Source organism: Astatotilapia calliptera, chromosome 12 (assembly GCF_964374335.1).
Source record: "Astatotilapia calliptera chromosome 12, fAstCal68.1, whole genome shotgun sequence".
Classification (NCBI taxonomy): Eukaryota; Metazoa; Chordata; class Actinopteri; order Cichliformes; family Cichlidae; genus Astatotilapia; species Astatotilapia calliptera.
The window spans coordinates 26,261,255-26,284,191 of record NC_137433.1 but is presented as its reverse complement, the minus strand read 5'-3'; the positions used below and the strand labels follow the sequence as shown (position 1 = coordinate 26,284,191).

General features: G+C 38.1%; 3 protein-coding genes across 6 annotated transcripts in view; 1 reads left to right on the top strand and 2 right to left on the bottom strand.

Annotated features, from left to right (window-relative positions):
- Positions 1-1,474: 1,474 nt before the first annotated feature.
- On the bottom strand, positions 1,475-5,254 carry fbxo4 (F-box protein 4). Its single transcript, XM_026188041.2, has 7 exons — positions 4,980-5,254; positions 3,957-4,228; positions 3,660-3,880; positions 3,245-3,320; positions 2,986-3,158; positions 2,673-2,878; positions 1,475-2,581 (listed from the first exon to the last, which is right to left on the bottom strand). The coding sequence occupies exons 1-7, from the start codon at positions 5,133-5,135 to the stop codon at positions 2,495-2,497; spliced, it is 1,191 nt and encodes a 396-aa protein (XP_026043826.1). The 5' UTR covers positions 5,136-5,254; the 3' UTR covers positions 1,475-2,494.
- Positions 5,255-5,323: 69 nt separating this feature from the next.
- On the bottom strand, positions 5,324-11,766 carry rimoc1 (rab7a interacting mon1-ccz1 complex subunit 1). 2 transcript variants are annotated; one of them, XM_026188042.2, is made up of 6 exons: positions 11,375-11,759; positions 10,561-10,670; positions 8,002-8,148; positions 7,470-7,601; positions 7,227-7,341; positions 5,324-6,406 (listed from the first exon to the last, which is right to left on the bottom strand). In XM_026188042.2, the coding sequence occupies exons 1-6, from the start codon at positions 11,466-11,468 to the stop codon at positions 6,171-6,173; spliced, it is 834 nt and encodes a 277-aa protein (XP_026043827.1). In that variant the 5' UTR covers positions 11,469-11,759; the 3' UTR covers positions 5,324-6,170. The 2 variants fall into 2 exon arrangements, with proteins under 2 accessions (XP_026043827.1, XP_026043828.1); XM_026188043.2 differs by lacking the exon at positions 5,324-6,406 and adding an exon at positions 6,413-7,125 and having other exon boundaries at positions 11,375-11,766.
- A 1,840-nt stretch (positions 11,767-13,606) lies between these two features.
- The window catches only part of oxct1a (3-oxoacid CoA transferase 1a), a 54,405-nt gene continuing 45,074 nt past the window's right edge, over positions 13,607-22,937 (top strand). For 2 of the 3 annotated variants that reach the window (XR_013912705.1, XM_080309277.1), the window contains exons 1-7: positions 13,607-13,822; positions 14,837-14,945; positions 16,891-16,981; positions 19,672-19,807; positions 19,934-20,083; positions 20,563-20,669; positions 21,219-21,279. Coding sequence is in view for 2 of the 3 variants with exons in the window: in XM_080309277.1 (XP_080165403.1) it covers positions 13,727-13,822; positions 14,837-14,945; positions 16,891-16,981; positions 19,672-19,807; positions 19,934-20,083; positions 20,563-20,669; positions 21,219-21,279 (750 nt within the window). In the remaining variant the exon portion in view is untranslated. The remainder of the gene's footprint in view (positions 13,823-14,836; positions 14,946-16,890; positions 16,982-19,671; positions 19,808-19,933; positions 20,084-20,562; positions 20,670-21,218; positions 21,280-22,937) is intronic. The other variant, XM_026186773.2, reaches the window with a different exon arrangement.

The following is a 22,937-nucleotide window of genomic DNA, read 5'->3' as shown; positions in this document are numbered from 1 at the left end:
TCCAAAACACTCCCCCACCAACCAACTATTATGCAGAGATGTGTACTAATGGTTCACAGTCTGCAGCTTGAGTAAACAAACCTTGAAAATATCCTTTCCAAGCAAGTTTCGACAGTAGATCCAACACATCTTGGCAGCAAAAGCACAGCAAACTAAAGCAATCGTTTACTTTCGCCTGCATTCACAGAAAAGTTGTTCATCACCAGAAAAAAGCTTCTTCGCCTCTTCGTTCATTCAGATTGCAACGGCAAACTGAGTCATGAACACTGATAGAGCCAGTCTGTGGTAGAGCTCTCCATAAGGCAACACAAGGATCACAGAGCAATAACAAAGGATTGTGGAAAGTTTTTCCCTGCATACCTGCCCTCAGATCCCCAGGGTTTATGCACTGTCCCCCCCCTTGTGCAGACTGTGCAAGCATGAGCACACATATACACAGAGAAGTACATAGACAGAGATGTAGGTAAATAAGTGTGGCATGAAGACCAGAACAGCAGAACAAGAGGTATATAAAGATAACATGTCAGGGGTCCGTCTATTACCACCAGAAACAGATGAATTACACGTTTATACAGTGGCTGACTCTTCCATCATCTCCCTAAAAATAGATATCAAAAGAAAAAGAAAAAATAAATAAATCTGCACTTCAACTGCGTTCAGCACGGGTTAATGCACCCAAATTGCACCAATCATAGCCTTATTCTAACACTGCAAGCCTATGAAAATGACTACTGAGACTTTTGACGGAAGGCCTGCAGAAAAGGGTAGGGGGGTGCACTTTTGTCCATGACTTAACTAGAACAAAAGAGCATCAGTGAAGCACATTATCTTGTCAGGCCTTACCTGACAGAAAAATGATCCTATTGTTGCCAGCAGAAGGTGTGAACGTCATCACCAGGTAGACGGAATATGACAGTAATGGTAATTTTCAGAGAAAATACACACACGCGCGCACAACTTAAGCACATTAATGGAGAGACGTGATGATTTAAGTGCTGCAATTCTAAAGGAATTCAGTTTTAGAAATTTCTGCTTAAACCTCAACATTGTCAATGCAGATTCTATTATATATGCATTTCATGTGTACCAGACACAAAATAAGCAAAATAAGCAATATGTGTGCTGCCATCGACATTGTAGGAGATGCCCATCTAAACTATTTGTCTGTAATAATACAAACTATCTCTGGGATTGAAAACTTTATGGTAAGAAAAAAAATTTGTCTTGTGTTCTGTATGTCACTAAAAACTGGATCCATTATTAGTTTGTCAGAAATCTTAAAAGTGGCATGATAGCAGGTAAAAGTCAAGATATTTAAAATTCTAACAAAATGAAAATCAAAAGTAGTAAGAAATGCTACAGTAGCACCTCCTAGCTTCCAAAGGGTATTCTGTCATGATTCAATTCAAGAAAGAAATTCAATTTTGCCATCACTTACATAATATTTAAGGACAAAATGTGACCTAGAGATTAATAAGAATTGTCCCAAAAAAGTTTATTTATCATTTGAAAAAGAAGGATTTTCATCACAACACCGGCAATTCTTATATGTAAAAGAAAAGCAAAATGTGCAATAATAACAAAAAAAGATGTAAACAATTAAAATAATAAATACAGCTTTTATGAAAAAAATATATTGCTGCATTGACAGAAATATTCTTATGAAGTAAGGCTATTGTTAGTGCTCCATTATTCACAAGGAGTCACTTCAAGTGATCTTTCACTAGTTAAGCGAATGTGTAAGCCATTACATTATGGAGAATTAACAAAATTTGAGTCTGAGTAGTAACAAAATAAATGGTATGCCAATATTTGCTGATGTAAATTGGGTGGCTAGAAACCTTTGATCAGTAGGCAAAATATTTTGTATGAAAGTTGCATAAGCAGATTTTCTATAGGACAATTCTATAGGAAGTTAACAGAAATTACCTTTACACCAAAGTCATTTTACTCCATTAAGATCACAAAAAAGCCTTAAAAATACCATTTATCAAATGTTAAAGCATTCAGCCACATGACTAAGTGGTAACTCACTATGCCACTCATGATATGCCTAAATTAAAGCAGCATTTATGGTTTTAAATGATTAAGTGGTAATTAATTTGATTTGAATGTTTTTCCCAATTTTGCAAATAAAGTCTGTCTGCCTGTACATTCCTGTTGCTTTGTTCCTTCATCCACCACAAAACCATTAATGCAACTTCATTTATGCATCGCTCTTAAAATAGTGTTAAATGAAAGTAGTTTGTCGAGTTAGTGCACAGCTCCTTCATATTGATCTTTCTGCAAATAATACCAAAGTGTCTTTTAGGTGTCCAAGATCACTATTTACCCAATATTTTCTTTTGCTTCTAGTCCATATAATTAAACTGCATTGGCAAACCTTCAGTCCTGAACCTGAAGGACTCAGGAAATGTCCTAGTGTGTATTGGTGTCAAAAAAAAGAAAAAAAGACCGATGTCTGCAGTTCTGATCCATCGTGCAACAGCAGGTGTTAGTAGAGTTTGACTCCAGAACATCTCAGCAGCCAGGAAATGCCATCCAAAAGCCCAGACAGGGATTCTGCCACTGTATCCTGTACCTGTTTATGAAAGAGAGAAACAGGCTGAAAAGCTCCACAAGCTGAACTCTGGATGGAAAAGCTTTCACCTGATCAAATATCAAGCAATTACCATCCAGGGGTTAGGCAGGTGGGGTAGGCCAAGTCTCTTTGCCATGTCAACACAGGGAGTTCGACACATGGATCTGGTGCTGGGAGTCCGAACTGTTTCTGGTTCCTCTCTTGAGATGCATGAGAGCACCAGCAGAGGTTTGGATGTGGAACCCCTACTGCAGTTTAGCACAGCTCGAATCTGGACTCCTTCAGACTTCTCACCACCTATTCACAACATGAACCATGAACCTACTGCAGATGTTCTGCATTGATCAGTCATTGAGTATGATGTGTCATTGTACTACACTACAAAAAAAGATGTGTTATTTTACCTCTCTCAACCTCTGCATTGGCAACATAGATGAACCCATCCACCACTTGGCACACCTGCTGAACCTGAGGAGCAGGAACGCACACTGGGTCCCCTGAGTCGTCATTTCCTTCAAAGGTAAAGAGTTTATTGCTGATGCTCTCCTGTTGCACTCTGGCTCTTTCTCGCTCTGCCCTACAGACACAAAAACACAAAGATTAATAACTGCAAAAAGGATGAGAAACAACTGTGACTCATTCAGCAACAAACAAAGTGCTCACCTGTTGGTTGAATACAGAGTGAGGATGTTAAATTTGTGTTGGTTATTGAACATGTAACTTATCCCCGAGCCAATACCTGAAATAAACAAAGGTTTACGTATGTTTGTTTGTATTCTTTGGGTAGATAAGCTGTGTGTATGTAGTGATCTAGTGCCATCTAGTGGTAGACAATACACATAGCAAGTAAACTTATCTGTTGATTAATTCTGTGATTAAAATGCACTGATGTAATTTCTGTAACACATCATTATTACACGTTACCTTTAAAATAATCACATTTTATCTAATTTTATCTTTTATCTAAAGGACAAACTATGATTTACAATTGATTAAAAGGGAAAATCAGCCACTATATTATGCATTATGATGAGAAAAATACCATGAGAAGCTTATCCTTAGATCAGTGTTATCTTACCATTTATCTGTCTGTGCGGAGTGCCTGACACAGGAAGTATATCTGGAGCATGCATAAGCCTTGTGACTAAAGAGACATCCAGCTGCTCCATGCCAGGACCAAACATGGCGTAACGCGGTTCAGACGAGGGTACCAGGGACTGAAAAAATGAGGTCACCACCTCATATGCTGGTCGTGTAGGAATCCACTGCTGTCTGGAGGATGGGCAACCTTTCAGGTATCTGTTGATACACAAGGTTTGCTCAGAAATTTTTCCAGGAAACTGACGGTAATGCAGGATAACAGGGGGATACTCACTCTGACATGTAGTCAAATTTTAGTTTTATTCCTTCATTTCCCTCTTCTCTATCATCCAGGCTCTCGTCTTCACTTATTAGCGGTGCATCCAGCAAGTCTGGATGGGGTATGGTCACATGATCAATGGAGGGCCAGTATGGCATATCCCGCAATAGGAAGTATCTCCACAGTAATGGATCTCTAACCATGGCCCTCCAGTAACGACTTGTGGCTCCAAGGTGGCAGAGATCCGCAGGAGACAGAAAGGTCATGATCAGAAACTGTACATCCACCTTCGGGAGGAATGGCGGAGCACAATTATTTTGATTTTCCTAGATCAACAATAAATATTTCTAGATTAACCTCCTAGACCAAAATACTCAATTGTGCTCTACAAGGGCCTGATATCCACTTAGGAGGACATTATACTGCTACTGTTCTATCAAAATTTTAAACAAATATCCTCATGTGGCTCTTATTTTTCTTAAAAACAAAAATAAGGTAAAAAGAAAAAAAAATCTGGTAATTCTTTGTTTTTACATTCATCGGGCCCCAATATCTGCCCAATATATGTCCAAATATCAAAGTGAAATTGCAAATGCATGCCGTGGAAGAGTTCGGGTCTTAGGAGGTTAAAATTCCTAGTTAAACCAATTATGTGTATTTGGTTAAGAAGTAGGAAAAATACAGATTGGAAGGGGATAATGGACAATCACTAATACAAGCAATTCTATAATCAGCTGATATACTTCAAAGATAAGTCAAAGGAACTCAAAGTATGGCAGTGTTCCTGCTCAGAATAGTGCAGTCGAGGCATGCCAAATCGGGGACGGGAGGCAATTACGACTACTTTGGAAGCCTACAAGTTGAACGCGACACTTAGACTGAGCATCTATCATTTTTTCTATAAACAGCTTTCAGACTGTGTGTGTAGAACCTGAAGAGAGCAACACTATCCTTTTAGGCTTGTCCTGTCTGAATGAGTGACATATAGGCTACATAGGTAGACGTACACAGAATTCTCCTATGAATGATTCGACTTACCGGTAAGGTATCCAAAGATCCATACTGTTGTTCTTCTTTTCCCGAGTCTCCAACTGTCAAATCGGCTTCAACAACTTTATCAGGGAAATAGCGGTCTCTAAACCGCCTGAGGCTGCGGATCACCAAAGACTCCAGCTGCTGGATCTTTTCAGCCATGTCTTAATTTGTGTCATATGCGAATATTTACTGTGTACAACTAAACACTATGAACCAAGGAAATGCCAACACCGATGTTTTCCTGTCACTTCCTCATAGCAGTGGAGCATTGTGGGTATTGTAGTGCAGTATCATCAAACAAAACAGGAATACGTAGTAAAAGAAAATCCGGAAGGCAAACTAGGAAATTTTTCTTAAAACAAAGCACGTTTATTGTCAACAAGGACATTAAAAAACAAAATGATAGATTTTTTTGCCCAAACAACACAGTTTCTCTATTAATAGTTACACTATCAATGTTATTCAAGTTGCAGAAAAATGGAAGTTGCAATAGATGAAAATACAAGTGGTGCATTACAAAGCTGGTATGAACAAACCTGAACATACTTTGAATTGGTCATTAATACGTCACTGACAAACAGTTCGAACACCTTTCTTTGCCTTCTGTGTGTATACTTTATACACAAATTCAAATAATGCATATGCTATTTTAATATATATTAAAAGCATAACAAAATGGCAACAAAACAATAAATAAATGTTAATGTGCAATGTCTCATTTCCAGCTGTATTATCTTTAAACTTGTTACAATCTTAAAATGAAAAGTCAATTTTTCTTTTTTATTATTCATAACCTCTTTAGTAATATTAATGCTATTGTGACACATTCTTAGAGCAAAACAAATGCCCCAATCAACAGTCTGGAATCAGAGTGGCCACTGCTTTTTCAGCAGGCCAGGGGCAAATAATTATTCAACAGCCTCTTGTGCAGCCCTTCTATTACAATGCTTGTCTTATACTCTAACTTCTCATTCATCTGCTTTGGCCTGGGCTGTTTGGCATAGGATTAGGTTGCCTGTAGACACTGTTCCAGCATCTCCTTTCTTCACATTCACTCTCTCCCTGTGCCTCCCCATAAACTTTCACAAGACTGCACCCCATCCGATGGGCTCCATTTTTATTTGGGATTGACACATTTGAATATTGAACTTTGATCTGTTCCTGAGGGCAATTGTAACAGAGAAGCTATATTTTTCACTGTAAAATACTGAGGATTTCCTTGGCATTCTCTGTGTTCCAGCCCTGCCCTTGGAGAGGGCCCTCACAGGCAAGCACATATTTGTTGAGGATCTGTGTGCCAATGTCCCGAAACTGGAGGCGATCTTCTTTGTGCTCCGTAGTGTCAGCGCTGCAGTCCTCGTACTTGACTGCCCAGAAACACATTTCGCCAATGTACATCATTGTCAACAGGTGTGTGTCTGAGAAAATGCCTGACCCAAAAGATAAACCGGTAGTTAGTAAGACCAGTTGGCGACAAAAGAACAGATTGTTAAAATAATTTCTGTGTCAGTTTTCAGTTATCCAGGTCATTGTAGTATTAGAAGAAGAAAAACAAAAAGTGATGGATTTCTTTAACTCTGTTGAAGACTTTTCACCTCTCATCCCAGAGGCTTCTTCAGTTTGGCTTCTGTATGTAGAGCCCCAGGTATTTAAACCCTAGTGGGGGTTGTCCCTTAGGAGGTGGTTGCTGACCACTATTAATCATGTGAATCATCAAACAAGCCAAGGTGAGCCATATCCAGTTTTTGGGGCAAGTTTTTTCCGAAGTGTCACCTGAAACTTCTGGTGGTAATGGTCCACGCCTTTTTTCACATCTATACACCTAATTCTGTACCTGTACCCATTATTACGTATGGGACTCTCCACCTTTTGGTTTTAGAATTGAAAAGCCTCTGGGATGAGAGAAAAAGCAGCTGACCTTCAATGAAGGTCAGCTGCTTTTTTTTTTTAAATTCTCCTAAGATTTTCAAAGATGGGTAACAAATTAGAAGTAAAAAACTCCTTTACTAAGGAGTTCAGCCCCCAAACCACATTTAATGATCCCTGCCAATGATTACTCTGGGATGTAATTCTCAGTAACTATATTTATTTGCCAAAACTCTTGTCTCCAAGGACAGAAGAGATTCCAGCGAAGCTGTCAGGTTTCTCCCTACCACAATATAACACAAACATCCGATCACATAACTGTGGAGGTTGTGGGTTCAAGTGTATTCCTTCATTTATCACGTCTATAATAAATAACACATTTACCTTCAGATAAGATGTTTGCTGTAGCAGTGTCATGTAGCACCACACCATCATTGAGCTTTACAGAGTTTCTCACCTGCAGCATCCGCATCAGGTATCGCACACCTTCCTGAATACACTGGGTCAAAAATGTTTTTAATGTTAAAAAAGAAACATAAAAAAGTGGTAAACTATTGGTTTTAATCAAAGTAAAGTTGTACAGCTAACAATGAATGAAACTCCTTAGATCTCTGCATTGTTTGTTACCTTAAGGAATGTTTCCTTGTTTTTCTTGATCCACTGCTTTCGCTGATGAAGGGTATGACAGTACATATACAGCAGAGCTCCACGTCTCCAGTAGAGACATTCTAACAGCTCTAAACCCAACACAGACTGCACCTAACATAAACCAAAAGACACGAATATCAATATCAGACACTCCATGATGCCTCATCCATATTTATTTCATAAGCACTTTAAAAGCATGTGTCCAAGTGTGAGTAGCGAAACCACAAATCAAAGGGAAAATTAAAGTTGAACTGACGTCCAACTGAAAGTAGGATAATTACTGGATAGTTAACCAGACCAAGAAAGAAACACATGGACACAAAAAAAAAAAAAAAAAGAGTGTCTGCTCCTCTTTTATATCCTTTGGGTTGTGGGTTTGTGTCCTAGTAACCTCTATAGTCTTATATTGTAATAACCAGACTACATGACAGTTTGTGATTTGATACAAAGTACACTATTCATAAAATGGAGTAGAAGACAACACCAAAATCGGTTTGAGACAAACACAAACCTCTTGTGCTGGTGCAAGCCGTGCGGCCAAAACTTCAGGTTCAGTCAGATCTTGAAGAAGCTGCTGAATTTTAAATGGTGAACAGTCCTCAGGGAACTCCTGGTCCACCAGTTTATTCTCTTCATAAAAAGTGATGTCTAGAATCACCTAAATGATGAAAAATAAAATAATTTACAAAAAAAAGTAAAACTGAATGATGTGTTAAAATTGTCTTAAACATTTTGCCTGCACCATGTATAACTTTGCAAAATAGGATAAAGGCCTATAATAAACCTGCCAGCTGTTGCTCCTTCTTTAAACCAATTAAGAAAACTATTTAGGGGGGGACAAAAACAACAACGGTTAGAGATATCTGTATCTAATCTGGAGCTGTAATACAACATAAGCATGCACAACATAAATGAAACTGAATTGAATTTAGATCACGTAAAGCAATTTCCAATAATGCAGTCACTGATTTTACTGTCCCATCAGATCAGCTGCCTACTCAAAAATATTTTTTCTGTCTTTCAAAAAGCTTTAGTATGATGGTTCTTGAACCTCCTCAGAGATACATTTAGGGGAAAATATAGGCTAAAGGCTGAAGGATAGAGTGATGAGAATGGCAGGAAGTACAGTACGCAGAATGGAAAGCACCCCAAAATCACATTGATACAACTGTAACAAATGTAAAACAAAACCACCATCTTCAACATTTCTTCTTCCCTAACTGAACCATCTCTTGTGGGTTGGTATGGAGTTAGAGGTTTTGTTTTACAGTTTATGGCAAACATTTTACTCCTAAATTTTTAAAGCAATACGCTTCAGAATATCTTTAGTAAAGTTAATCTAGACCAGTTTGCATTAGACATTATTACAATGTCACACAGAGGCTGTAAATCGTTAAAGGAACAGAACTAAAACACTCATAATTAGAGGGTTTTCATTTCAGACAAAGTTTCCATGTTTTCCTGATATGAGCTCTGTAATTATGTCAAAATTTAGATAAGAGCTAAACAGAAGACAGCAGCAACTGCAAAGACGGCCCTTTCAATGAACTCATTATAGAAGACACTATGTTAGCAACATTAGTTGCTAAATAACAATTATTTTGATAGCAGACTAATGTGCCTCATTTTTCTTTGATTAGACAACGATTATTTCAGTAACTCTTATCTACACTTCCTGTAGGCAAACCTCTTATTCTAGGCTCCAGTACCTTACCTGCTCAAGTCTGCCCACCTATGAATACCCTGTTGTTTTGTCCCACAGCAAAAATAATGACATATGAATTTGAAAATAATCAAATGGTTCTTTTAACATTACTCAATAGAACCATCAGAATAAAAATGAAATAAATCAAAATGTTAGGTAATATAAATTAATTTGCTAGTAGCATTTAAACAAAGAAAAAATGTGCAAGTAGGAAACTAAAAATAGTTTCTATCCATAAGTTCAAATAAAGCTTTGAGATCTTTGAGATGATGTTCCCAGCTGTTAATAACCATGCTGAAGATGTTCTCTGTCCTGACTTTAGCCATTTGACAGGTGCATGAGCCTCTTTATTGGACAAAGTCACCCGTATGCCTGTGCTCAACAGTTAAGAAAATACAATTCTGCGTCAACAAATTTTTATAGTCGATGGCAATGATTATGGTGATGAATTGTTGCAGCCCTAAAATTCACAGGAAATTATTTTCAGAGAGTATAGAAAATTTCTTAGCGTTTATTACTGAATAGACGGTGAATTTTGTGATTATGTCTGTGACACAACATTTATGTTACACTACTTTACAAACTTAGCTACAATTCTTGACATGTAACTAGCCTTTGCCTGCTCTATGTTCACTTACTCAAGCCAGAGTCAATATAGATGTGCAGACAGATTTACTTTTTTTTATATAAACTCCCTTATAGTACAGCTGCATTTTATAACTTGCTTCTAGCTATACATGACAATTTAGTCTGTTACACAGACACTAAACCAACAAATATGGGTATTCAATCCCCTGGACATGTGTGTACAATGCTAAACTTAAACTGTAAAAGTAAAGAGACTGGAATGTGTTCAGTTTTTACTTTGTAGAGATGATCGTTTTTTAGTGGCTGCATAGTGTAGTGGTTTACACATCCATCTAACAAATAAAAGATCCCTGGTTTGATTTTGGGAGGAGACACAAATCCCCTTGGGGTTGCAAAAAAGTAAAAACTATATGTGTGAGCAACCAACTGTGGTGACCCCTTGTGAAAATGGGAACAACTGAAAGCATCTTTAAGATATGCAGGGTTTTTATTAAAATGTAGATACAACAGTAACCTACTGCAAACCTGTCACTTTCTGCTTCCACCTTCTAAGATGATTTAGACATTTTATATTTGCGTTTAATACTGCTAAGCAGTGTAAGTAAGAAAAATTTCCTTGTGTTCAGAGCACCTTAGTTGGGTATTTTATTCTGTTTTCTGTGGTTTGGGGGACAAAAATCACTAGTAGTTTAAAAAAAACCCTCATGTTACTGACTACTTAATAAAATAACTTACTGAAACGCAAGAGAGTAAATACAATTTGATGGAAGGAAGTACCTGTGTGTAATCCTGCAGCAGCTTGGATAGGTTGCTACTCTCTCCTCCTTGTCTGTAAAAGCTTTTCAACTTGTCTAGTATGGCAGATGCATTCTGTAAATAGTCATCATCTACGGAAGAACCATATGTTAACATATTACCCAAGTACAAATCTAAACTCATGAAAAATCCCGAGTTATCGCGATTGTTGATCGGGACTTTATAATCATCCACAATTCGACTCATGACAGGAAAAAAAATATTTTAGCATAAAACATAAGCTGACTAGCCCATGCGAGCATTCACAGATAAACATAAGGCCAAAAATGCGCACTAACACGGTGGCGTTTGAGGTTCAGATACAAGTTAAAGTAAAAAAGTTAACGACACCATTTAACATGCAATAAGGACAAGGTAGATGCTTCGTTGCTTTATTGATGACAGTCGTTTAGCTAGCATTACCAGCCATCATGTGTCATACCTTCACATATGTCAACAATACTGCATTTTAGCTAACGTTAGCAGTTAACTCAAAAACCCTAGTGAAATACAAACATAACTCCGCGAGTTATGTACATTCTCCTGCAACGTTGCTAACCACTAATTATAATTAACTAACTGCATATGCACTGATGTGTTCAGAAAGGTTGTTTTGTTTTGTTTTTTGCCAAAATGCAATATTTCATTAGACAGCAGCTGTTGTCATGGTTGCAAGCTAACGTACGCTGGAAGTTAGCTTGATTGCTTGCTTGCTAGTCGATTCCTTAACCAAGACTGTTTGCCACGTACTAAATGAATTGCCGAAAGGCAAACAAATAAACAGTGTAATCGGTACCTTGCTTTTCAGCTCTGAGACTCGAACACTTGATGTCTAACTCAAATATTCTTCTCTCCAACTCGAAACCTTGTCGTCTGTAGTCGTCGGCCATGACTAAAAGTACCAGTCACGGGAGCTACGGATTTTACTCACGTGTTCAAAGAATTTTCAATTTCCGTTTCTGTGCATGCACGCGCACGGCCATAGGATTATATCAGTAAATCGTCCCTGCGTTTGCAAAAACGTTAACTTTAACCTGTAAACATACGTGTACTTTTAGATAGTGTGGTGGTGCTGACAGCTGAAGGGAGCGTGCGTGCTGTAAAGTTAGACGTCAGTTGAGGCGACTTTGGAAAATAATAACTCAGACAGTAGGAAACAAACTGTTGGTAGTCGGTTAGAATAAAAAAAAAAAAAAAGGGGGGGGGGGGGGGGGGTTAGTGAGTTTTTAGTTATTTAGTCCAGTGCAATGAGTCCTATGCCAGAAACCGTTTCTACACAAAGTGGAAAGATAAATTTCAAAGGACGGATGAAAAAAATGATCTGTGGGTTTTTGCTTGAAATGTCAGGGATGCATGCAGAGGAAAGATATGAGAAATGTAGGGATGAGCTACAGATTTCTGTTTGTTGGAGGGGGCATATTGCTGGAACCTGTGGATACAAATTAAATGAGGAAAATAGAAGGGGAAATTCTGTGCAACATGAGGCAGACTGGGAAAAATTCAGGTATTGCAAGAAGTGTGTTGCAAACTGGTGTAGGACATCTGCCTTGTGCCTCCTCAACATTGTGTTTTCATGGGGCAGAAGGGGAAATAACTAATAACTAAATTCTTTTTTGAGCTGGGTCACCACAGTGGATCTTCATCATCCATTTCAATCCCTATCTCCAATTCTCTGCTGTCACACCAACCCACTGCATGTCCTCTTTCACTACATCCATAAACCTTGTCTGTGGTCTTTCTCTTTTCTTCCTGTTTGACAGCTCCATAGTCAGAATCCTTTAGCCAGTATATCCACTATCCCTCCGCATGTGTCGAGACCATCTCATCTCACCTTTCCTCTCTAACTTTGTCTACAATTGGCTCCATCTCTTGTATATGCTTTTCTCTCATTCACACACGTATTCAGTCTTGCATCTACTGACTTTCATTACTCTTTCCTCTAGCACGCACCTCCACCTCTCCAGACTCCCCTTTACCTGATCATACAGATTTGATATTGATATTTGGTAGCAAATGATCAATAGGGTTGTTGAAAGCTTCAGAAAAAAAATTCTCCTGGTGGAAATGTAGGTAGCTGCAATTAGGTTGCTTTGTGCAAATTAAACACTAAAGTTTTATCAAATTAAAAGGCCTAGCCTTTTTGGCAGTTGAGTTCTGGAAGTTTCTAAAGAGTCGATATAGGCTTTCCAAATTCAGAAGAATTGGGTTTTAATGCATCATGATTTTTTTTTCTATGTCAAAATTCTAATGAAAAAAAAAAGAGAATGCCTTCTCAACACCACTGTGCATTTAATTATGAGCTATTGTTAATCTCCGTCTCTCTTCCACAGCATGTCTTTTGTCTTGTCTCCTTCCCCTCACCCCCAACCCTGATGGCTGCCCCTCCCTGAGCCTGATTCTGCTGGAGGTTTCTTCCTGTTAAAAGGGAGTTTTTCCTTCCCAATGTCGCCAAAGTACTTGCTCATAGCACGTCGTCTTTTGTGAGTTGTTGGGGTTGTTCTGCATTATTGTAGGGTTTTTACCTTTCAATATTAAACACCAGGAGGCAATTCCTGTTTTGAAATATGGTTTCGATATAAATAAAATAAATTTAATCAAATGTGAAACTGTCTTTGTGTGCTAGCAGATGTTGGGATTGAAAGCACTGATGGCGTGGATAAGATTAGGTAGAAAATGTAGATTTGCATGTGCCATTTGGCAGGATGCTGTGCCACTGCATCCTCAGTGAGAGGCTGAATCATCAATGTGATAATGGGATGCAGTGGGGAAACAGAGATTGGAAATTGCTCTCATGCATTGCAAGCTGTGTCAGGGAAATTAATGTTTTCTTCGTGGACCTTTGAATACAGTATAGCCCTACTAAAAAAGAACAAGAGAACAAGGGTAGTATTGGGCTTTCTCAAACGCTATGACGCTACAACACCAACAGTAGGCGGCAATGCACTAAAACATGCCTAGCTTACCAGGTGGGGGAAAGATAACGAAGAAGAGCTTCTCCTTTCATCCTCTTTGAAAACAGCCAATAGCGTCGTGTCGCCGAGCTGGGCTTGCGTGTAGCCATATTTTGTGACCCTCAGCTAGCTCGGTTAAAGATCCAGTCAGCGCTCACCCTGCATCTCCGCCCACCCCAAGTTTGTAGCTCCAAATCATGGCGGCCCTCAAAGCTTTGTGCAGAGCGGAAAATATACTCTTGAAAACCCACCACAGAACCAAAATAAACTTCGCCATCCACCAATTGAGCAAGGTCAGTATAACAACAGCGACGTTACACCTGTTGTAGGAGTGTTGAGATGATGTTGCTGCAAAAAAAGAGACGACAGTAGTAAAATATAATAATTCAACTGTCATTAAAGTATTGGTTACATTTGGAATGAAACTATGAACCAAGCTTCGCGTCGTTTATACTGTTTCAGTTTGCGTTTATGTGTTATTGTGGGCTGACCTCAGCCTGCAGGGCGCACAACCTTGCGGATACGCGCAATACAACACATTTGCCAATCCTTTCAAAAACTGCTGCTAATATCTAGAAATGCATGAATAAAGCGAATCAGGTTATTTGATCTGACTAAGGTATGTGTAGTTGGATGATCACAAGTGCGCGTAACTCAACACCAAGTAATCATAGATTTAGGTCTAAACACCTGCCACACGTTTTATTCAGTGCGGAAAACGTTCAAAAACATGTTCCAATATTATAGAGTCGTTAAATGTGAAGCTCGTTTTGTTAACTAATAAAAAAGATTATTTGTAACAATGTATTTGTGTGTAATGACAAGAACATTGTGAACTTAAGCTTTCTCTTGAATGCTAGTTAATTATCACCCACACAGTGTGATTGCAGCAATCTGCGTGATAGCTTAGATTTTAACTGCCCTTCATGGTTGAACTTGCGTTTAACTACTGTCTGAGATATGAGAATTTACAAAAGACAGCAGCTCGCATTGGCCTGACACAGGGTTTTAAACACATGATTTTAAACCTGAATCCTCTGCTGACTGTTGGTTTTTGGCTCTTGGCTGTGCGCTATCATAATCTCGCCTGCATTTGTTGCAGGATTTGTTCAGCAGTTAGGTTTACTTTTCCTTTCTTCTACAGAATAAATTGGATTTGAACTGTGCAAGCAGGTCATTAGGTTTTAAGCCTTTATTTTTTTGTGCTTCTATTTAGAATTTACATGTTTGTTTGTTTTGGTGTTGCGGAAACAGCATTTTTTATGAATGCAAATTTGCTGTATTTCATGCTCTTGTGCTTTCTACAGACCTGTGGCTCTTACTTTTCCACATCAAGTCAGAAAAATTCAAAGTTCTACTCGGATCCTGTAGAAGCAGTTAAAGATATCCATAATGGAGCTACCATTCTTGTGGGAGGTAATGTATAGTACTTTCACAAACATGTTGTAACAATGTCAGATAGGACTTCTTGGTTTATGATGATTTTGTTCACCTAACAGTATGTTATGCTTTATATTTACATACACTCACTGGATGCTATGAGGTACACCTTGGTATTACTGTTTCTTATAGCTTCATTTTTCTTCATGGCATAGACTCATCAAGGTGCTGGAAACAAAAACATGCTCCACATCCGTGATGCAAATCTCTCATTCCATCACATCCCAAAAGTGCTCTACTAACTGTGGAGGCTATTTGGTTACAGTGATGAGTACTCATTGTCATGTTCAAGAACGCAGTTATAGGTCATTTGAACTTTGTGACATTGTTTGTTCTCATGCTGGAAGCAGCTATCAGAAGATCTGTGGTCGTAAAGGGGTGGACACAGTCAACAACAATAATATTCCTGTATCTTGTGGCATTTAAATGGTGCACTGTTGGTATACCAAGGGCCCTAAAATGTGACAAGATAATATTTTCCACAATATTATACCACCACCAGCCTGAGCTGTTAATACACAGGATAGATCCATGGTTATCTTTTTTTCTGACTCTACCATCCAATTGTTAGGAGACTCATCAGACTAGAGAATGTTTTTTCAGTCTTCTGTTATCCAGCTTTTGTTGAACCACTGGGCAACCAATGGATATTTTCTTTAAACCCTAGAGATGGTTGTGTGGAACAATACTGGTAGATGGTAGATCAGCCGTTTCTAAATTACTCAGATCAACCTGTCTGGCACCAACAACCATGCATTCAAAATCACTTAAATCACCGTTCTTACCCAGGCTGATTCTTGGTTTGAACTTCAGTGTGTCATCTTAAATGCACTTAGCAGCTGACATTTGATTGGCTGATTAGATATTTGTGTTAATGAGCGGTTGAACGCATGCACGTAAGAAAGTGGCAGGTGAATTCATTAGAATAAATGTAATGTCTAATTTGCAATGAAGTGATTCCAAACTGTCTGTAGAATGCTGGTTGAGTATCATCCACACACTGAGTGCAATCCACTGATCTTATTTATAGTCCTGTTCACAGTGACATTGTTAAATGTTTTCCATTGTGACGCACTTCTGTCTAAGAGAAAAGCAGATGAACCTTCCCTCAGTGCAATATAAGAATATTTCTAAACAAGTCTAGAAATACCTGGACTTGATCCAAGCTGATTGCACTTTGGTTTTTCTGTGTGGTTTGACATAGTTAACAAGATCATTGTTTTTGTATTAGTTTACGGTCCAAATCTGGCATGTCCCTAATCCTTAGATATAAATGTGTATTTAAGACATTTTAAGGTCCTTATATGATCTTAAAATGTCTTAAATATATGTTTGCGAATAAAATTCCTTCACACCATGTAGCTCAACTGTGTCATCAAAGGCCGGGGTATCTTTGGACTTTGATCCAAAGTCCATGAGGAGAGCACTGAATCACAGTTCAAATCACAACCTAATTCTCACATTGCTATGAACGAATTGGCCTAAAATATATGGTTAACACTTAACCACTTAAGCATACAGCACTTAATTGTAATTTTGTAACTGGTCTTAATCAATTGTTCTCCAGGCTTTCTGAAGGTCTTTTAAAGTTTTCTTTGGGCATCGGCTGCTTTTTCATTTGTTTTCATTTCTCTGAGCATTTTCAGAGAAATGTTTTTTATGCTTTAAGCCAATTAACTGGATTAGACATTTCTTATTGTTTCCTAGCAAAATATAAGGAAATTAGCGATGGCAGTAAATGCACAGACATCAGCTGAACAAGTGAAGATAAAACACAAAGTCATAACATTTACTTACAACGTAAATACACTGATACATACTTTTGGCAGTTTTATTTAAAGTAGTGTTTAAATGTGTATCGTTTTTCTTTTCTCACAGTGATTCTTGTTTGCAACGCTTACTTTTTTGTATTCCACCTCAGGCTTTGGATTATGCGGAATTCCGGAGAATCTCATCAACAGTTTACTGAAGACTGGCGTTAAGAGCATCACTGCAGTCAGTAACAATGCAGGGTATGTGTGGAAGTGTACATGATTTGTACGTGCTGTTTTAGAATAGTACCATTCATTGTTGTTGGGTTGTTTTGGTAGAATTAAATAAAAACAAAAACATTAGAATTATTACTTTGGTTTAAATCTTTTAACCAAACCACATCCTTGCATATGAACTTGAACGTTTTGCTTATTGTCTTGAATAGTAGTGTTTCTTTGTCTTGATTTGAGCCTGTGATGGTGTCTAATTGCAGCATTGGCAACCTTATGACTGTAACGCCAGACAGGCAGTGTTGTGCTAGCGAGATGCCCAGAGGCTAGTAGATAAGTCATTGGATAAGGTACAAGGAAGAGGTGTGTGTGGTCAGGTGATCTTGTGTGTGATGTTTGTATTTGGTCTCAGTGCAGATTCAGTGTACACATAACAGTCAGCTGATGACCTTAATTACCTTTATTATACGTTTTGTCCTTTTGTACATTTTGTACAGTAGCAAGAACTAACTGAAGGTTGCGTTCAGTCTTTTAACTCAAATAAAATTCTAATACTGTTGATAGAAAAAAGGAAAAAGAAAATTGCAGCTTTCTTTTGTAATCAAAACCTGGCGTGTCACAATCCAGTAAACATTTAATTGTAGTGCTTATGCAGAAATAGTGAAACTTGAGTAATTCTTACCCTTTTGTGTCTTTGTATTTATGCCACATACAAAACTATTAAAGGGTAAGAATTACATGTGTATGTTTTCGTATGATCATTTTATAATAAAGCCTTCTTGGTGATCATATATCCCAGTCATGGGTGGGAAATCAATTTTCCCAAGGGGCCACATGAGAAACTGGATCTGGGCTGCACCAGGAAGCATATCAAGAGATAAAGTTAATATTGAACAGAATTGAGTTCAGCTTTTATGGTTCGGCCCTGCACAACAGTCCCAGTCTCTCATATTACCCCTTGGGAAAATTAATTATATCAGTGGCAGGCAATCAAGTACTGTAATAAAGACTCCTTTTTTTTAAAAATGACAGTACTGCATAAGTGTGTTTGCTTGTAAAGCAGTGTGAACAAACTATTTTTTGAATGAAAACTAGATTTACTATTTGACAACTAGGCATTGCTAACCTTATTTTGGCAGCAGTGGAAAGAAAGTGTAAGAAGTTAACATGCAGAAATATTGGTTGTGTTGTGTCACTTTATTCTTTAAAGTGATCCCTAATCAAGGATAAATCTTTAATCTTTTGACTTTTGTAGCAATATAGAACACATAAGTGTTTTGTCTCACTGCTTTTGGGTGAGAGGAACGAGACCCTCATATTTCACTTCTCATGAAACTGACACAGCTGGCCCTTTATGCCCTCGATGAGTTGAGAAGGATTCAGCTGTACAAAAGGAGATTATTAGGCTGTTACAGAACCGCCTTCCCTTGCAGCTTTATACGTACTGTGTAATCAGCTGCTTCAGAATTTGACACAAACCAAATAGATTCTGTATAAAAGGCAGTGACACTTGTGCTCAAGATCACTGCTGGAATCTGTTCTCATGAATGAGCACTGAGTATTTGCCTGAAGAGCTTATAGTCCTCAAACATCATTCCATACACACCAGCTCCACACACAAAACATTAACACGAGTTAATAGTGCCAAAACCTTTCTTTAGTGTTTCCATTGTGTGTTGCATCACCAGTGGTTTGTGTGCATGTGAAAGTGCACTTTGCAGTTATCTGTTTTTGCATTCTGATAAGGCATGGCCTTTATATACTTTAAGATAACCCGAGATTAGAGTTACAATTAGAGAACAAAGCAGTGGTAGTTAGAGATTAGAGCAGTGTAAGTGAGTTTTTAGTTGCCTGTGCATTAACATAAAGCACATGTTTAAAGTGTTTTGTGTTGCAAAAATACAGTTTGGACAGATTGAAACTAACTTGATTCGATTGCCATCTGTTTTTCTTGTTTGGTATGAAAGAGCTTTAAAGCCACAAAAAGCCAGTCCTCTCATAGCTGATCAAACAGTTGCTTGAGGGACTCGGCAATTTATGTTTGTCAAAGAAGGCTAGAAAAATGTATTCACAACTGTTGAGTCATGAGGATTTGTCCAGGTATGGTGGTCTAAATACGTGACACCCTATGTGCAGCAGGTGTAAGACACACTTCGGACCAGTGTGAGCTTCACAGCTTCTTTCAAGCACAATTATTCCGTGCGGTTTTGACAGACAATAAACAAAGACATGCTCAGAAAAATCTGACTCAGTGGCAACCCCAGGCTCAGCAGCTGTGTTTGATCAAATGTACTGTGATTATGGCTGTGAATAGGCCACAGCTGGACTGTGACTGTCTTTGCTTTGTCTTAAGATCAGAAAAGGGAGCCATATCCGTTTCAGCTTGACTGAGTTACAACCTTGAATAACCTCTCTAAGCGTTTACGTTAACAATAAGAAATGGTGGAAATTGCAGGAAGATAGGACGTTGATAGTTTCTTATGAGGAAAAAGAAGCATAGTTGCTAGAAATAAATGAGTATTGACAGAAAAGTGCTTTAATGTCAAATAAAAAATGAAAATGTATTCATTTGAAATATAATAACATGAAATGTAAAATAAAACACAACAAGACACTTGTGTGTACCCTTTAGATCAGCTTATATTTATAAAAAACTGCTTAAGTTAATTTAATAAACAAAACAAAGCTTAGTAAGTTAGTGCTGTGTGTGTTTTCCTTAGAGTGGATAACTTTGGCCTGGGCCTGCTGCTCCAGACTAAGCAGATCAAGAGGATGATCTCCTCATATGTTGGAGAGAATGCAGAATTTGAGCGACAGTATCTGTCAGGGGAGCTGGAAGTGGAACTAACGCCTCAGGTTGGTTTAAAAAAAAAAAAAAAGTCAAGTGACAAGGCTTATACAGTTTTTAACAAACATGCTGTGGACATGTATCTGGATTTCTCTTGTACGCCTCTCATAATCTGTCACTTTTCCCCCCCACAGGGTACTCTTGCAGAGAGAATCAGGGCAGGGGGAGCTGGGGTTCCAGCCTTCTTCACTGCTACTGGCTATGGTACTCTTATCCAAGAGGGTGGCTCTCCTATCAAGTACAACAAAGATGGTAGCATTGCCATTGCCAGTGAAAAGAGAGAGGTGAGAGTGCTGTAATCCCTGTTGTAGTTTTGGAATTAAGTGCTGTAGCTGAACTTCGCGGGTTACATGATAGTAGCCTTGAATTGTCCTCATAATGCACAGATTCCCAAGAGCTCTGGTCTGATCTGTTGTAGTGCACAGCAGCACTGAAATCCAGTTTCTTTATACAGTAAATTACACAGTGAGTTGAATAAATCTCCATTAGGTACTGGCATGCGACACATGTCTTGTGACTGAGGAAAAGAGCCTCGTCAAAATTGATATTTTAAGTGTAAAAAATATTTTGGAGATTTCACACAGGTGGTGTAATGTGTAACCCTGAATAGTAGCCATTGCAGATTTATTTAAATGCCACAGAATCTATAGCATGACAAAGTTTAGACAACTACAAAGACCAAGTCTAAAATTAAAAACAGAACTTTAAAACAGCTCACTGTTTAGTTCATCCTGTAAGTAACTTCTCACCTGGTTGTACACAGGTGAGGGAGTTTGGTGGCAGGCACTACGTCATGGAGAAAGCCATCACTGGAGATTTTGCACTGATCAAAGCTTGGAAAGCTGACAAGGCCGGGAACATTGTTTTCAGGTAATTAATGACATGGATTGTTGTGTTAAAGTTGTGTTAAGTTTGAGATATTTGAACATATGAAACCATAGTGCATTTTAAGCCTTTATTAACTTTGTCAGCTCTTGTTTGCTCTCAGCCTGCAGATCTACTTTGGCGCATACGTCGTCTTTAATTATTCAGACAGAATATTTTTGAACTGCACTGGGATTATCATTCATTACTACTAATATAGCTTTGTTCAATTATATGCATTGATGCTGCAAAAGTTAGAAAAATCTAAATAATGCTCTCAATTTACTCTTGTGTTTAGATATTGTTTTTAGTTATAGCAAAGTTTAGGTTATGCATAGGTCCCTACATGAGTAACATTGAACCAATCCAGTGCATGTCCAAATTGAATGTAGTAAAATTCTTCACCACAAGAGAGCAGTGTCCTCTGGTACTCTTGAGTCTAAACAGGATATAACATAATGGACACCACATTGAGAGATTTTGAAATCACTGGTTTATATATTATATTTGCTGCCACTACATTTTATTCAATATGTATGTCTTGGTTTGTGTTAGGAAAACAGCTAGGAACTTCAACCAGCCCATGTGCAAGGCAGCCAAAACCACAATAGTTGAGGTATGTAACTGCAACATCACAGTCACATGCTTTTTAAAGCATGTGCAAACTTCCTCTTCAAACATTTCCACTAGTGGATTGGATGTGAGTGGAATATACACATAAGTTTTACTTTATTGTTTTACTGCATCCATTGTTTAAGTTTTCATTTTCTAGGCCCACTAGCTGAAAAAGGTAAACTTGTAAATAAGTTGTACAAATCAACCATCAAACACAGTGATGAGTAAACACTGTCCAAATTAAGACTCTCAAACCCTTTTGGGCTATTCACAAATCAACAATAACAAATAAAATAAAATAAAAATAGATAAACAAAAACAACATTTAGAAAAGGAAAAAATTTGATATGGCATAAAATATTTCTGGTTCTCCCTTTCTCACTGTCCCTCTCGCTCACTGTCTTTCTCTGTGTGTGCTGTCAGTGTCAGAGGCACAATTCTTCAACGTGCTATTAATAGTATGCATGTCAGGAGCCTGGTCAGTAAAAACCAGAACTATAAGTTAATGGCAGTATTAACTCTTCACTAGAATCAACTTAGCAGGTTATTAGAAAATAGTTTGAAACTAGCCAAGTGCTCTTGAGGTACAAACGGGGCCGGGAAGAGTTAACCAGTAAGATGAGGGGAGGAGAGTGGGGAGGATAACAGCCAATATGAGAGAGAAGCCAGTTTAGATCAGATGTATTTAATTAAATTCTAAATCAGTTTAAGTGTTATGTAATCACAGTGTTATTAGTTTACAGTATATTGGTTATTTAAAATCTAGTGCTTAGGTCAATAATTTATTTAAAATCTAATGTTGCTGAAGACCACTGAAATAAGTTTCGCCAGCAGAAAATGCTTCATGTTGTGTTGGGTAGAAACAAAACAACTAAAAATGTATAATAGAGGTAAAAGGTTATGTGTGTATGTTTGTGAACTGAAATTGTCCACTTGAACAGGGGATATTCTTAGAGTCCTGGCATTAAAAATAAATGCAGTTTTTAGAGCTATGTGATGAGCATCAGAGTGTGTCCACCTATTTCTGGGTTGTCTGTGACATACGTAGTTTCCCTGTATAATATGGTACGGTCTTCAAGGTGCCCTGAGATGAATTTTGCTGTGAATAAAACTGAAGTGAAATTGAATTCTGTCTGGTTACCCACCTGTCTAGCATTTAACCGTTTAGAAAAATGTTATTGCGTATCTCTTCCCTCCATGTGTATGTGCGTTTGTCTCTTTCTCCGCCTATCTAACACACAGCTTCACACCTCGCATATAGACATGGCTTGCTTCAGAGAGCAGCAGGGAGAAAAACTGTGTGAAAAACCATGAAAAAACTGGCACTTTCTGAAAATAAATTGCTAGAAAAGGGTCTCTCATAAATCTGAGTGCATTTTCAATTATTCCATTGTTGCTGGACCGGAGATTTAATCTGCTGTTGATTAGAAATGTCTGAAAACATAGGGGTACATTTTTATCACTATGGAGCTGTTATGTGTTCTATTTACCATTGCAGACCAAATTTCAGTGACCAGCCAAACCTTTGAGTATTGATAATAAAGAACCCATTTCATTTGAACCATTTACTATCCATTTATGAGTAATGCTGTTCAGAAACACTCTGGCCGTTAAGCTTTCCTGCAACATCTGATGAAAAGCAGCCAACTACCTGCTCCA

Coding starts and splice junctions, on each gene's coding strand:
- fbxo4 (XM_026188041.2), bottom strand. CDS start 5,135: ATGGCTGAAAAGATCCAGCAGCTGGAGTCTTTGGTGATCCGCAGCCTC. Junction 3,321..3,659: donor TCCGCACAGACAGATAAATG/GTAAGATAACAC, acceptor TGTTTATTTCAG/GTATTGGCTCGGGGATAAGT. Junction 3,159..3,244: donor ACTCTGTATTCAACCAACAG/GTGAGCACTTTG, acceptor TTGTGTCTGTAG/GGCAGAGCGAGAAAGAGCCA.
- rimoc1 (XM_026188042.2), bottom strand. CDS start 11,468: ATGGCCGACGACTACAGACGACAAGGTTTCGAGTTGGAGAGAAGAATA. Junction 10,671..11,374: donor TCTCAGAGCTGAAAAGCAAG/GTACCGATTACA, acceptor GTTCTTCCGTAG/ATGATGACTATTTACAGAAT. Junction 8,149..10,560: donor TGCTGCAGGATTACACACAG/GTACTTCCTTCC, acceptor TTCATCATTTAG/GTGATTCTAGACATCACTTT.